Here is a 16,004-nt window from a genome sequence, read left to right as displayed (position 1 = left end):
CAGTAGTATTCTTGTTAATTCCATTACTATATCCTACAAATTAGAGCGGTGTGCATTAAGTGTGACATATTTGTAATGACATCAATCTTTCCAATTAAAATGAACCAAGGTAAAAAGAGATACACTGAAGTGATTCCACAGGACTTAACTACAACATCTCATCTTTCAGGGCCAGATTCCAGAAAACATTTGGTGCCATTCTATTAGAAAAATGTTTTCAAAAAGCTCCTAATCAGAAGATGTCATACCATATGTAAAGTTCTAAAACCTCTGAAGATGATCTAAAGTTAACCAGTGACAATAGTCCATGGTGAATGCAAAAGCTATAGTTTATGTAACAATTTGTCTGGTCTGAAAGAAAACTAATAACTTCACTTATATAAAATCACCACAGAGAAAGGATTTGCTATTCTTATCAGCAAAGGAGAACCTCATTTCCCTGCCATAGCTTTTTATTATTACTTGGTATTTCAACTCCACTAAACTACCGCCATCGTTTTAACCCCTTGTTGGATAAGATGCTGCATTTCGTCTGTGCATTTCAGATTATTCTCCAAATTGACCACTGTGACACTTTCCTTCAGCAAATCAAATTATTTCTGTATTATTCTCTTGTCAAATTTCCTAATTAATATGTTCTAGTCTTGCCAATGTACTTTCCCCCACTATATGCTGACCCAATGGATTTTGCCAGTGATTAAACTATCCTGGCACCTCATTTCTGAAAGGATAGTGACTTCATAGGGTAAAGTCTGATAATTCAGCACTCTCAGAACTTCAGCAGTGGTGGACTAACCAATTTTTGGGATTATTGGACATCATCCCTCTAAGATATCCAAGCAAGCTTTAATTTCACATTCTATGTAGCTGTATAGTAAACTGCCCAGTGAATTTGGTGGGTGAAAAAGGGTGGGAAATATACAAGCACTCTGGACCCAGGTCTGGGAGCACACCTGCCCATGTTCCTGACCCCCAGTATTCCAGACCCCAGCCCTGGTTGCAACCACACATCCAGCCTAGACTTCACCCCAGCCTGCACTCATGACTTTTGGCTCTAGCACAAAGCCCCAGCTTACATCCTCAACTGGTGATTGAGTTAGATGCCCAACCAGAGGATTTCTGAATGATCAGATGTTGGATCTGGCACTTCTACTTCCTTAATAGTTCGCAAAGATTTGGCAAGACATCTATGACAACCTTCTATAGATGTGTGGTGGAGAGTATATGTTGACTGACTACATCACAACCTAGTAGGCCCCTGAACAGAAAATCCTACAAAAGTAGTAGATAGGGCCCAGTCCATCACACGTAAAGCACTGCCCACCATTGAGCACATCAGCATGGAGCATTGCTGCAGGAAAGCAGCATCCATCATCATCACAGCACCCCACCATCCAGGTGCTCTCTTCTTGCTTCTACCATCAGGAACACGGTACAGGAGTCTCAAGACTCACCCTCAGGTTCAGGAATAGTTATTACTCCTCAACCATCAGACTCTTGGACCAACTTCACTTGCCCCATCATGGAAATGTTCCCACAACCTATGGCCTCATTTTCAAGGACTCTTCATCTCATGGTATTGATGTGTATTGCTTATTTATTATTATTATTGTACTTGCAGTTTATTGCCTTTTGCACATTGGTTGAAAATCCAGTTGGTGTGGTCTTTCATTTCTTCTATTACGGTTATTGTTCTATTATGATTTACTGACTATGCCCACAAAAAATGTATCTCATGTTTGTATATGGTGACATACATGTACTTATATAAATAATAAATTAACTTTGAACTTTCACTATCAGTTATATTGTACTAGGATAGTTTGCAATGTCCAGACAATTAAGGATTCTTTAAATTGATAATTAGTTTATAAGGTGGAGACAAATAAGACCATAAAGTCTGGGTAACTCATTATGAGGAAGTCACTTCCTGACTCCACCTATATCTTTCTTTTGGATTCGGCAAGAGTTATGGACTACTAGAACAAAATCTTTTTCTCCTTAACTTCGGGGTTAAGGATGATTTGGTGGGATTTGCAATTTCCATTGAGCGAACCATTAACTTTGTTAAAGATAGGCCAGGAGCTGGCTGATGGTGTAGTCAAGAGGTTATTTATAATATGGTGCATTCCTTCTGCTGCTTACACAGGGCCTCCGCATGCTCCCGATGCATGTCTTTCCAATATCATTCTGAATGTTCCTGTGGCCCACCAGAGGCTTCCTGGATTCGGCAAGATTGTTGTACTTTGTGGAGTAGGTTTTGGGCATATTCTTCAATGTTTTCCTTTGTCAGACCTCCCACTGAGATTGGTGAAGCATGTGTTTCAAGAGTCTAGTGTTGGGCAGGCAAGTGACATGCCATCATGGCCAACGAACTGACATCGCCATGTTGAGGATATAGACCTAGGAAAGTGTGTTGATGTTGGTTCACATCCTTACTATGAATCTGAAGATAGTTTTGAACACAATTTTACAGGTATTTTTCCAGAGCCTAGAGATTGACAGCTGTGGAAAGTCCAGTTCTTAGAAGCATGCAGGTGGGCAGGGTTCACTGCTTCCTGGCAAACTGTGCATTTTGTGCCAAGTCTGAGGTCTTGATCTTCAAATATCCATTTTTGCTCAAGCAATAAAAACATGTTTGATATAACATTATTTAATTCTGCTCTGGTTGGATCCAAAATCCATTTGGGATGTGGAACATATTATGAAAAACAAGACAGGTTTCACATCTTCCGATGTGATACAAATGGAATGTTGCTCTAAAGAAAGTACATAAATTACATGCAGTAACTCCTAAGTACTGTGCAAGAAAAAAACCCTCAATATTTTGGTTAAGAATTAGCAAGCTTCAAAATGAAGGTTAAAATTCCACATACCGAAGCAACATAAAACCCAATTAGCCCTAAGGACTGGTGTTTATTTCTAAGAAAGTTTCCCAAATTTAGCAATTTTACACATTACCTAATAATTACAACACAGAAGCATATTGATCTACCTCAAAGCTATTTTTATAATCATAAAGACAGCTATCAAGTTACCATTTAGTTATTTTCTAAAGAATGTCAGGTTTTTTAGTGTTTTCTGATTGACATGATCTGTGATTTGGAATAACTTGAGTAAAGTTTCCATGGTCTTTCTGTAATGATGGAATCTAAGATGATGCAATGCACTGCAAAGATGATTCAAAACAAGCTCAACATGATACTCTCTTATTAAATTTCTATTTCATTATGAATCCACATGCTGTTTGAAGATTTATTTTTCAAAATAACCTGCACTCTTACTTTTAATGCTTTGCAAATTTATATCCCCATTCTTTTACACCTTTCACTTTCCAAGGAGTAAGCAACTTCTTTTTGCTCCCAGAAGCTTCTGAAGATTCTTCAGCAGGTCACAGACAGCATCCATGAAAAGTCTCCAAATCAAAAGATCAATTCCATTTCCCTTTCCACATTGTTAATGTTTCTTGCATTTGCTGTTGTTTCAGATTTCCAACATTGATAGATTTTTTAATTTACAATTTCACTGAAATTCATTGTTTACTCATTCTACAACTTTGTTAACAAGTTAGTACTTGTGGAAGTCTTTATAAGGTGGATTTGCATCGATCTTGTTATTCTACTTCCATTAGTTGATCCTGTTTATATATAAAGTATGCATTACACAAGTAGTCTGCTTGTTCTCCAATATAGTTTTACAGGATTTATTTATCTTGTCAGGATTTGTTTATCTATAAAAGCATAAAGCATCACCCAGGACATACCCTCTTCTAATTATTACCATCAGGAAGGAGGTGCAGAAGCCTGAAGGGACACACTCAGTGATTCAGGAACAGCTTCTTCTGGTCTGCCATCTGATTCCTAAATGGACACTGAACCCGTATACACTATCTCACTTTTTTATTATCTCTGTTTTTGCACTATTTTAATTTAACTACCGGTATTTAATATACATATTGTTACAAATGCAGCAGCAATCAATATGAAACTGAGACAGGGTTTATAAACAAATCCCAAGATTTATTAACCTCTGCTCAAAACTTAGAAAAGTAAACAAACGACTAACTTAACTGGAAGTTAACAGTTAGGCGGCAATATCTAACAAACAAACGTACAATCCAAGCACAGACTTAGTGATAAATTCAAAAGTCCATGTGATTTATACAGACATTAAGGAGAGATTTCCCTGAAACGATTCCCTTGAAGTCACAACGAATCTGCCGATCCCACAGCTGAGAGATACTTTGTTTGCAGAAATCACGAGGAAATAAAAGAAACTGACCTTCTGACTGGAGGGTGGTCACTGCACAAACCTTCTCCACCTCACAGGGGTTCAACTCAAATATGCATGCTACAATTCCTGAACCAAGTCAAAGGTCTATCGTTCCCCAGACCGCTGAATGACATTAACTTTATCCAATCCTTTGAACTCGGATAACTGCGGTAATGCCTTCATTCTCCTATACTGGACTGCAAGGGAAAAATAAACAGGCAGCAAACAAAACTGGTAGAGCCTCCACACCTCCGACCGACAACAACATTGCACAAAAATAAAAAAAATGAGAACTCCATCACAAATTCTGGGTTGGTTTAAATACCGTTTGGAACATGCCATCACGTGATGTAACATCACCCCACGGTCATAAGACAATTACATCATCCCAATGTCCCGTTCAAACTGTGAACATGTAACAATATTTATCTATATACACTTAAGTACATACATACACATGTATATACATGCTTAGTGTAATCGATTTTTCTTTCAGTATTATGTATTGCATTGTACTGTTGTTGCTAAGTTAACAAATTTCATGACATACACTGGCAATAACAAACCTCATTCTGATTCTTGTTAATACACATACAGTATCTTACCCTGAAGTAGATTTAAACCCCAGGTTTAAATAGGCAAGTAGGATAATACACTCCAAGTTAAGTTAGCCGAATAAAATTGTACTCCATAATCTCAAAATACTTCCTATTTTCCCAATGATCTTCCACCATATACATTCATTCTAATCTTAGAAATTACAACCCTGTATTCAGATATTTTGTTCAAAGTGGTGGATCTGCCATGGCATTTTTCCACGTGTAGCCTAAAGTCCAGAGTAGTCACAGCTGTAAAGAGTAATATTTAATTTTGATGGGTCAGGCAGTTACACAAATGATCTTTTGAGAGGAAAAGTGAAGCTATACAAAACACTGAAACCAATTAAAGGTTAAATGAAGAGTGCTGTCTCTGATTGGCCCACACATACTCAAGAAAACACCTGGTTAACAGTTTAAGACGGAACAGCCAATTTTCCTTTTTACATCACTCTCAGAATCAGGCAGAGAATCAGGTATCACTTTGCAGCTGGAGTACAATGCAAAACATGATAAATATAGAAAAAAATGAATTATAGTAAGTAAATATGTATACTAAATAGCTATAGTCAGCAGATTGTGCAAGGGCAAGTTTTTAAAAGAGTAGTGAGGGTTCATGGGTTCAATGCCCATTTAGAAATTGGATGGCAAGGGGAAGGTGTTCCTGAATTGCTGAGTGTACACATAAATATTATAGGATTTTTAATATTTTGAAGTGTTTATTACTGAAACTAGCTCATTACTAACTAGCTTTGGCTTGGAATCTACCCTTCATAACATTGATAGACTTTTATATCTGCTACTTTGAGTTTTCCTTCCACCCAGCTCATTAAAAGTGACTGAATGGAGTAACAGCCTTCCTTTGTGTATTATCATCACGTAGAGAATGTTAGCATTCTCATTACCTGGTTTTTAATGGAAGGTAGAATGTCTAACAGTGTATATAAAGGATTAATCTTTGAGCATGTTGAATGTCTTCACCTCCATGGTCTTGGGCTACGTGCCTAGCAGCAACAGAATGACTACAACCCTTGGAATGCAAAATGACAGTGGGACTACAACAACTGTGAGAACACAGGGGTTGGGACTTGTGAGAGTGGTGACAAGCGATGATTGGTTTGGTGGTTTGAGCCGGCGCTAACGTACTGGTCTACTTACTGCAGAATTTTCTATCAGTAGAGCAACTGGGGGCCTCGGAAGTCTACCAGGGCCTCACTGCCAGGCTGGATTATGAACAGTGCCGCAGATCAAGCAGTGCAGGTGTGCTGCAGTGAGGGACCCACACATACCCAGACAGGTATTTTAATGCTTGCCCGGTTCTGTCCTTATAAATGAAGCTCTGAAACAGATAAAGAGAATGTGTCTTTCTGCCTCACCAGCTAGATCCACATTATCTTTCAGGCATAACAAACAGAATTTATTAAATTTTACTCGCTGCAACTTGTGGTCTACTCCGGTAGTTGGGAACCACCAGTCTACTCTCATTAAAAATGCCACAGAATATGCACTAACATTAAAAATGCCATGATTAATTTGAGTAATTTTACAGCCACATATACAGAACAACGCACAAGCAGAAGAGCAAAGGCCCTGGAGCAAGTAGAAGGTAGCAACAGAATCCATGGTACCTTCATGATTTCTGACTTTATTTTCTTTTTAACCACTACATTGACATCATATTGCTTCACCTTTCGATAAACATACAATACCGACTTATAAATCTTGGGAAGCAATCAGGTAGTTTGAATGTATTCTGTTACCTATTGTTAATTATATTGTTGCAGATTCTAGAATGAATCCCAGTTGGGAAGGTAACATAAACCACATTCTGAGAAAGGAGACAACCAGGTAAGTAATAACAAGTTCATCTAAAACTAATAAGAAACTGCCAGCGTCTATTAATAAAGTGATAATAGAGCACTTCAAAAGCAAGCTACTCAAGAATAGCATGAATTCACAAAAGAATATCATATCTGAAAACGGTTGTTTTCTCCCTCTGAGTGGAGCTAGCAGATTGTTAGAGGGAAAACTAATAGGTCTGGTTCTGAACATTTGGATAAGGTGCTATATAATAGGTTATTAAGCAGAGCAAATTGGCATAGACTGAGGAGGGTTAATGGACAGGAAACATAAGGAATAGGTGAGTTGCTTTCAGATGAGAAGGTTGTGTCTGATGCTGAGACCTGAACTATTGTATGAGGGGACTATGTATCCAGATTTACAGATGACACCAAGCTGGTTGGCATTGTGGATTGCAAGGATAATGCAATGGCTTCAAAGCTTACATAAGACAACCCAACTAAATAAGTGAGGCCCCATTATAATAGAGGAAAAGGTGAAATCATTCACTTATGTAAAAAATAAGGGAAATATTATTTAAAATAGTGACAGATTAAATAGTGTTGCTGTTCAGAGGGACCTGACTGTTCCTGTGAATACTAACATGCAGGTGCAGCAAGTAATTCAGAAGGCAATTGGCATGTTGGCCATTATAGCCAAGAGGAAAAAAATACAAGGGTAAATATGACATGAAATTATATTGGACTCTAGAAAAACTGAACCAGGGATGGTGTGCACACTTAAAGAAAGATATACTTGCATTCGAAAGGACAACAATGGTTCACCAGACTGATGGGAGGCAGGGGTTAGAGTTCTCCTTACAAAGCAATGTATGGGTCAGTACCCTCAGGTCTGATAGAATGTGAGATAATGCCACTGAAATATTAAAAATCCATTTTGGGCATAAAGGGTTAAGATGCAGGAATGAAGGTTATAATGACAAAGAGATAAGCCCTTCAGGGCTAAAGTGGGAAGTGCTCCAGGGTGTACTGAAAGAATCTCTAGAGTTGTTCACCCAAAATGGCTGTGGTGGGTCACTTGCTGAAATCAAGTACATGGGTTCTCTGAGTTGACAATGAAATCCAACTTCACACACATTTTCACTTTTTAAAAGCTGATAGTAAATCCATGAATAGTCCATGAACACTATCTTGCTTTTTGCATGATCTGTTTATTTCTAACTGTAATCTACAGTAATTTTTTTATAGATTGCACAGTACTGCTGCTGCAAAACAACAAATTTCACAGCATGTCAGTGATAATAAACCTAATTCTGATAAAATGCTTTATGGTATGCATTAATGACTAAATATAGTACATATGCAATATATACAACAGGGTGATTATTCAACAAAAGAATTGTAGCAATGGTATGTATAGCGATTTAATACGGGTAGTGATAGAAAACAGATGTTTCTGACTTCCAGAACAATAAACTTGAAGATAGTTCTCAGGAAAGGAAGTCATATGTAAGAAGGGCACTGTCAATACATACACCAATTGGCCTGTCAAGCCTCACCCACCATTCGATAAAATGATGATTGATCTAACCTTGGATTCAACAACACTTTCTGGGTCTATCCACATTTCCCTCAAACTACAAGTCAATTAAATGTCAATTTCTGCCTTAAATATTTTCACTGATTGCCACCACAGTTGTCTGTGGTGTAGAGATGATCACCCTAAACATTCACAACACTTACTTACTTATCCACTAACTTAGAGAAAGAAATCTTCGTCCCTCATTTGAAATTGGTGATCTGTTATGTTCCCCAATTCTAGATATTCCCACCAGGGAAAACATCCTTTCATTATCAACTAAGAATCTACTACGTTTCAATTTGATCATCTCTCATTCTTCTACACTCCAAAAAGGTAGAGGCCAATCTTCCTTTGTCAGTTCTGTCATTCTAGAGATCTTCTCTGCAACAGCTCCAGTGTAAATATATTTCTCCTCATATACAGAGACAATAATGTAGGCAGAACTCAAGGTGTAGTCTTACCTGCATCTTGTAATTTGAATTAAATTCCTGTTTTTGAGACCTCTTGCAACAAGTGCCATCATTTTGTTAGCTTTCCTAAGTACTTGCTGTACTTCCATGTTTTCTTTTTGCCTTTCATGCACTAGGTTCCCGAAAGGCTTTCATACTTTTCTAGTCTCACTCGGTTTAAAGTATAATTCTCTTTTTAATTTTTCCTTCCAAACTGGATAACTTCATATTTGCCCATTCCATTTTGGCTGATAAATTCTTTCCCACTTACTTGACACCTCAATATCCACAACTTGTTAACATGTCTATCTTTGCATTATTGGTAAATTTGCGTACTCAGCCCCTTCAATTATATTATAGATTATAAACAGTTGAGTCCCCAGTACTAAATATATTTAAGACAGAACTGGAGGAAGGTGTAGGAAGGTACTGGAAGGTACATGATCAACTATGAACCACAGAACACATAGTCTGCCTCCACTTTGATTACTTCTGTTCTTATAAAGGTTTTTGGATGTCAGAAGTAGTTAATACTTTGAAGACTAAATGTTGGTGTTGATTCACTCACCATCCTTCACATTTCTTCTTTTAATTAAAATATACACTCATATTAACATTCAAACAGTTGTACATTCTGCATTTGTGCTATTGACCTTATCTGCTCCAACTTCAAATAAATTGCATGAAGAAATAAACCCAAGTTATTGCAATGCAAGTTACTTGCATCTCTCCGGTATTCCAAAATGAGTTCTACCATTTCTACATTCACATGTTGTTTATTTTCAGACATTAAGACATTGTTTGTATCTGTTCAATATGGATGGATAAAACTACAAAAAATTAAAGAGCAGTTTTTCCAAAAGGGAGATAGTCCTTTAACATGATGCATTTAGTTTTCCATTTTCTCTATTTTGAGCTTCATTTTCCTGGTAAGATTCACTCTGTTCCTACAATGCCAAGATTAAAATATACAAGCAGTCACTGAATTATGCAAAATATGACATTTGACAAAACCCCTCTATTAAAAACAATAGTTGGCACCTATGCACAATTTTTTCATTAATGCACTATGATCTGTTTTCACTCCTGTCAACCTCATTATAACAGTCAAAGAACCACTCAGTGGGAGTTAATGAATGAAAATTTGCAGGCACACTATAGTATTATGTACATATTTGACAATTGTACTAACCTAGATAAAATTTCATACTACTCACATCTCCAATTCTGTAATTACTTGAAAACAGAAAATAAATAGTTCAGATTATTAATCCACCCGTTAATATTCCAACTGATGAACAAGTATTTTTGCAACAGCTGAATCACACCATGCTCAGACTGTGATAAAGATTAATAGGGTACCTGCTGTCTGGGGTGTAAAGTGCTCTAAATGGCCAATAACATTAGGTATCGTCAGGGCTGAAACAAATGTAAGAAATTAACAGCAAGTTTCAAGGAGTCACAAATCAGTATAATTTATTAAACTGTACATTGCTATAAACAAAACTGGTTTAAATGGAATATGCTACATTAGTTATCCAAACATTTACAGTTGAATTTAAAATCTTTATATCTTCAAGATGATCAGAGGCTTGAAATGACCTCGTATACTATGTATGCCATGTACTGTACATGCATTCATGATCAGTTCTCTGCTGGTTGTGTAAATGTAGAATTAAATCTTGTATTTCTTCCCGCTTTTTCTTTACTTCTTGACGCAGGAACCATTTATCCAACTGCAATGGCAAGTCAAAATTTGTGATGGGATTCTGTGGAAAGAGAATGTCATTTTGTAAGGGGGGGGATGAAGCCAATATCCAATGCAAAAACAAATTCTGTGGTAAAATGTCTTCCTCGGTATTTATGGAGTTCTATTTGAATTAATAGGCTGGCTGATGGCGTAGTGGCATCAGCGCTGGACTTCGGAGTGAAGATTCCTGAATCCAGCCGGCTCCAAAAACCTGGAGAGGGATGGACTCAGCCAGGTTTCAGATGTCCAAGACATGACGTATAACGAGCAATCATCAAAAAGATCAGTGCAAAAAGCTTGTCATGATAGTGCCCCGGCGACTCCGCCAGGAGTTAAGGGTACACACACACACACACTCAAATGTCCTGAAACATTAGCTATGATGGCGTGCACACAGATGCTGCTTGATTTTTGTTCTAATTTTAGATTTCCAGCATTTGCAGTATTTTTCTTTTGAGTTATATTTTAAACTGAATCTCTAAGCTTGATGTTTCTCATAATTATTCATGAGGATCATTGAATGTGGTTGGAACATGGAATATTCCCACTTTATATGGATTCTGAATGACACTGGTAAATTTTGTGCTCCTTAACTTTAAAAATGCTTAAGATAACACAAAATTTTATGCAATACTTTTCACTAATGTCTGTTATAGTGAAGTACGTAGATACAAATTAGTAGCAGGATTAGGCCACTTGGCCTCCCATGGATGAAATCCGTCAGCTTCCAAAGACTTGTCAAGTGTGCAGCTCCAAAAATGATGAATTTTCCTTCATTCCTTCCAATTCTGAAATATTCCAAGAGCTATTTTTGTAATGTAACTTCTATCTTTTACAGGAAGACTGATGCAAGCTACCAGTCATTTGGTTCCTCTCTTAAAATTCCAATTCTCTCCAAAGGACTCCTTTTTGATGGCTCCACTTTTCACCCTGCCTATCAACTAACACGTTATTTAAATCTCTTCCTTGTGTGTTGCCAGAGGGCAGCAAAATCATTATTTGTGGATTAGCCTAATGACAATGGACTCTACCTTCGCTACTGGAAACTCAGGAATTGCAAGGCTTTTCTTTGCACATTAGTTCACAATGCTGTACCTCCTGGTTTTACATGAACTAAAATTCATAACATAATTGAATTAAGCAAAACTAAGGAAAATCAAAACTTGGTGGTACAACTGAGCAGTGTTTATCCCCTTCAAGGAGGATGGATAAAGTGCTCATAACTGAAGTTAGAAAGTAATAAAGCAATTGCAGCAGACTTGATATCTCAAGCAGGCAGATCATTAAACCAGAATAGTTCAATAGATTAGCATACAAATTAGGAACAACAAACGATCTGCTGGAAGAAATCAGCGGATCAAGCAGCATCAGTGGGGAGAAAGGAACAGTTTCGGGCTGAAACCCTGCATCAGGTCTGAGTGGAGGGGGAAGATAGAAGTATACAGAGGATACAGATACCAGGGGTAACAAACACAAAATGCTGGAGGGAATCAGTAAGTCAGGCAGCACCTATGGAGGGAAATATACAGAAGTTTCGGGCCAAGACCCTTCAGAAATTACTGGTGGACTGGGAGGGTTGAAGGATGACAGATGGAGTCAGATAGGGGTGTGGGAGGAGTGCAATTAGGAAACAGAGGCAGGTGGTTTATAGATAAAGGCAAAATAAGAAGGCAGATAGGGGCTAGCTTGGGGGAGTGGTGTGGTAGGGTGAAGATGGTCAGAGCTAGGAGCGTAATGAAAATGAACACAAATACTACTAATGCTGGAATCAGAGAGGTAAGGAGAGTGTTAATGTGAGCTATTGGGAGAGAGGTGAAAGACACGCAAGACCAAGAATGAGATTTGCTGGTTCTTCCTATTCAACAATATTTGATCCACAACCAGGGGATCTTACAGGCAACCCTGATTGAGAAATAACAAACAGCTCACTGGTATTGAAACTTAATGTCCACAAAATCATAATGATTAGCTAAAAATAAGTTACCTGAAAAAAGCTCTCCACATACTGCAGCAAATAAATGCCACAGTCACTGCTGTTATCTTGTTTCGGAACTCTGGGAACTGACCCTTTCATATTATCAGCTGTGAAACTGCGCTGTCCTCCTTTTTTCACTTCCCACTCTATCTGTAGATACCTAGACCAGGGAGAGGACAAGGTGAACATTAGGTTCATTACTGTAACTTCTATCACTACCAACTACTTGCAAAACACCCTCATCAAAGCAAAACATCACAGGATGTATGGCAAATACCGATGCAAAGGAATAGGTAGCAAAGACTAAGTAGTAAATAGAACTTACAAGAAAGTATATGTGTGCATGTAGAGGTCTGCTCCTGGCAATTTTCTTTTAGTCATGAACAGTTCTGTCCTCACTTTGGTCATCCTCTTGCTCTTCACATATGCGTAGAATGCCTTGGGGTTTTCCTTAACCCTACTTGCAAAGGCCATCTCATGCCTCCTACTAGCTTCCTAAACCCATTCTTAAGCTCCTTTCCGCCTATCTTGTAATTCTCTGGAGCCATCTCTGATCGTTGCTTCCTAAAACTCAAGTATGGTTCTTTCTTCCTCTTGAATAGATGTCTTACATCTTTTGTCAGCCATGGTTCCTTCATCCTACCATCCTTTCCCTGCCTCAATAGTTCAAACCAATCCAGAACACCATGCAAGTGCTCCCTAAACAACCTCTAAAATTTCTGTTGTGCATTTCCGAGTACAGATGTTCCCAATTTATACTCCCAAGTTCCTGCCAAACAGCATCATAATTCACACTCACCCAATTAAATCCCTTCCCATACTGTCTGCTGCTATCCCTGTCCAAGGCTATGGTAAAGGTCAGGGAGTTGTGGTCACTGTCTCTGACATGCTTGTCCACTGAGAGATCAGTCACCTGACCAGGTTCATTGCCTACTATCAGATCCAGTATTGCCTCTCCTCTATCCAGCTTGTCCACATTTTGTCAGGAATCCTTCCTGGACACACCTGACAAATTCTGCCCCATCCACACCCTTTCCACTAAGGAGGTGCTAATCAATATTAGGAAAGTTGAAGTCCTCCTTGACAACAACCCTGCTATTTTTGCACCTTTCCAAAATGAGCCTACCGATCTGCTCCTTGGTGTTCCTGTTTCCATTGTGGGGGCCTATGGAATACTCTCATCAGTGTGATTGCTCCTTTCCTGTTTCTGACTTCCACCCATACTAACTCAAAAGACGATCCCCCCATCTTTCCAGGGTTGGGATACTGTCCGAGTAGCAATACCACTCCCCCACCTCTTTTACGTCCGTCCCAGTCCCAATGATCCACAAATCTGAAACCCTGCCACACACTATTCATACCCTGAGTAGCACATGGCACAGCCAGCAAACCAGTGATCACTACCCTAAGGTCCTGCTTGTCAACTTTCTACCTAACTCCCTATATTCTTTCTTCAAGACCCCATCCCTTTTCCTACCCATGTCATTAAACCAATATGTACTACAACTTCTGGCTGTTCCACCTCGCCCTTAAAAATTATGTGAACACTGGCACCTGGGAGGCAACATACTATTCAGAAGTCTCTTTCACATCCACAGAATTGCTTGCCTTTCCCCTAACTAATGAATCTCCAATCACCTCCATTCTCCCCCCATTTCCCTTCTAAGCCAGAGAGCCAGACTCAGTGGCAAAGACTTGGCGGCTGCACATTTGCCTGGTATGTCATCCCTCACACTGTATCTAAAGTTGTATACTTATTACTGAGGGGAACGGCCACACTGCCTGTTTCCTTTTCCTGTCCTGGCAGTCACCCAGCGACATTCTTCAGTTGTCACCATTTAAGATAGTACAGTTTTCTTTCAAGACTTTTTCACATTAGAAACAGAATTGTAGTCATCTTGGAGGTCAGGGGTTGGTGATAAGGTTAGGATCAGCAAATGGGCATTCATACCAGCCACCAGCGGGGTTTCGTGTGTACCTATAGCTAGGGTACATGAATACTAATGATTGGTGCCATCTCCTGAATTTCTACTCTAAAGCAGAAGGGGCAACACAGTAGCAAAGCAGTTAGCACAATTGTTCTATGTCTGTATTCCAACATACAGCACTTTACTGATACTCACTCTCGTAAAATCTTCACTGTGTGCAATTGTGAAGCCGCTCTTAAAGAGTCCATTATTAGAATACATGGCCTGAGGAAAAATCAGATCAATTCAGTTGCCAAAGATCACCTTATTTTTAAAGAAAATAGAGATTAAAGCCACTTTGTTTGAATGAATCACCTGTGCCTCTTGGCAGTGAAAAGGAAAAATAATTACAGACCAAAATATTGTCACCAAAGATTATATTAAAACGTGAACTTTTCAGATAATTTTTGCTGGACGTTAAAAGTTTAGATTCAAAGGCTTGGAAGTTGGAGAAATTTTATCTTTATTGCAAATCTGAGAGTTCCCCAACACAGCTTGAAAAAAGAATTACACAGTATGAAAGCATTAAATAAGTGGACACCTGTTGGTAAACTCTACTACTATTTATCAACAAGGAGGGCTACTTTAAAATGATGCATGCAGAAATCCAGTGATATATCAAAGTTGTTGAGGCAGGATTGTTTTCCTCTCAGTTTTTAAAACAGCTCCTTAATTTTAGAGGATAGACATAGAATATTGCATGGGTAAATCTATGATCCCCCTCCTTGAATTCTCCAATATCTTTCTCCACTCTGAATATAGATGCACAGAATGCCACTATGGACCTAAACTGGCTTAATGTTTTCCCTGGTTACCCTCTTATCCTTACTAAACTTGAAAAATGCTGTGATTTCTCTTAATTTTGTTCATCAGTACAGTTTTGTGACACTTCTCATTTCTATTTACTTTTTCTTTTATGTACTCCTCACATTATACTCCTGTAGGCTTCTATTTTATTCTTTAAATTTTCCATAAGCTGTCTTTTTATAAAGATGTTTAATGTCCTATGACATCTGGGTTGCTTTAAATTTTTTTCACCTTACCCTTTATCATCACTGGCCTTGAACTCCAACTACTTCATTTTGGTCACATTTTGATTGACTGGAGTGCAAGTAAAAGTTCTCAATCCACATTTAACAGAACTTATCTTAACATGTTGAACTCAGGTTCCTCCCAATACAGGACCAATGCTTCTGGTCTTTCCTTACCCTTCTTCATAAAACCTTGAAGCTAAAGGAGTTACAATAGGTCCTTCCAAAACTTCTCCCAAATGCTTCCACTTTGCCTAGTGACATTCCCAAAGACTGGACCTGTATCATTCATTTTAAAAGTAGAGTATCTACCGACTGGCAAAGAAAATTCCAGTAAATGTTTATGTATATTGAATGTTAAATCCTATTAATAGTTCACTGTACTCTGATCTGCCTAACCCTCTATTAAAGTTATCCTCACAAATATTCTGAAGGAATCAGTTCATTAACTAAAACATTCCAAACCTGGATGTCAAAAAGAATTCACTGTCATGCATTGAACAACTCGTAAATTTCGGGTGTATGAGAGAACTGTTTGTAAATATAAAAGGTGCCAATGCCTGTATCTTAATGCTTAGTTCAA

General features: G+C 38.3%; 1 protein-coding gene and 1 long non-coding RNA gene across 9 annotated transcripts in view; one reads left to right on the top strand and one right to left on the bottom strand.

The window, feature by feature from the left end:
* LOC132393407 (uncharacterized) overlaps positions 1-12,414 on the top strand; it is a 53,068-nt gene extending 40,654 nt beyond the window's left edge. The window contains exons 2-3 of the long non-coding RNA XR_009511864.1: positions 6,653-6,716; positions 10,586-12,414. This is a non-coding gene — a long non-coding RNA (uncharacterized LOC132393407). The remainder of the gene's footprint in view (positions 1-6,652; positions 6,717-10,585) is intronic.
* senp7 (SUMO specific peptidase 7) overlaps positions 10,158-16,004 on the bottom strand; it is a 90,906-nt gene continuing 85,059 nt past the window's right edge. For all 8 annotated transcript variants that reach the window (XM_059968572.1, XM_059968573.1, XM_059968567.1 and 5 more), the window contains 3 exons: positions 14,547-14,615; positions 12,433-12,583; positions 10,158-10,467 (listed from right to left, as the gene is read on the bottom strand). In XM_059968572.1, the coding sequence (XP_059824555.1) occupies positions 10,309-10,467; positions 12,433-12,583; positions 14,547-14,615 (379 nt within the window). In that variant the 3' untranslated portion in view covers positions 10,158-10,308. The remainder of the gene's footprint in view (positions 10,468-12,432; positions 12,584-14,546; positions 14,616-16,004) is intronic.

The sequence above is a fragment of the Hypanus sabinus genome, chromosome 4 (genome assembly GCF_030144855.1).
Source record: "Hypanus sabinus isolate sHypSab1 chromosome 4, sHypSab1.hap1, whole genome shotgun sequence".
Taxonomy (NCBI): domain Eukaryota; kingdom Metazoa; phylum Chordata; class Chondrichthyes; order Myliobatiformes; family Dasyatidae; genus Hypanus; species Hypanus sabinus.
Note: the sequence above shows the minus strand (reverse complement) of the source record. Positions and strands in the feature narration are given on the sequence as shown.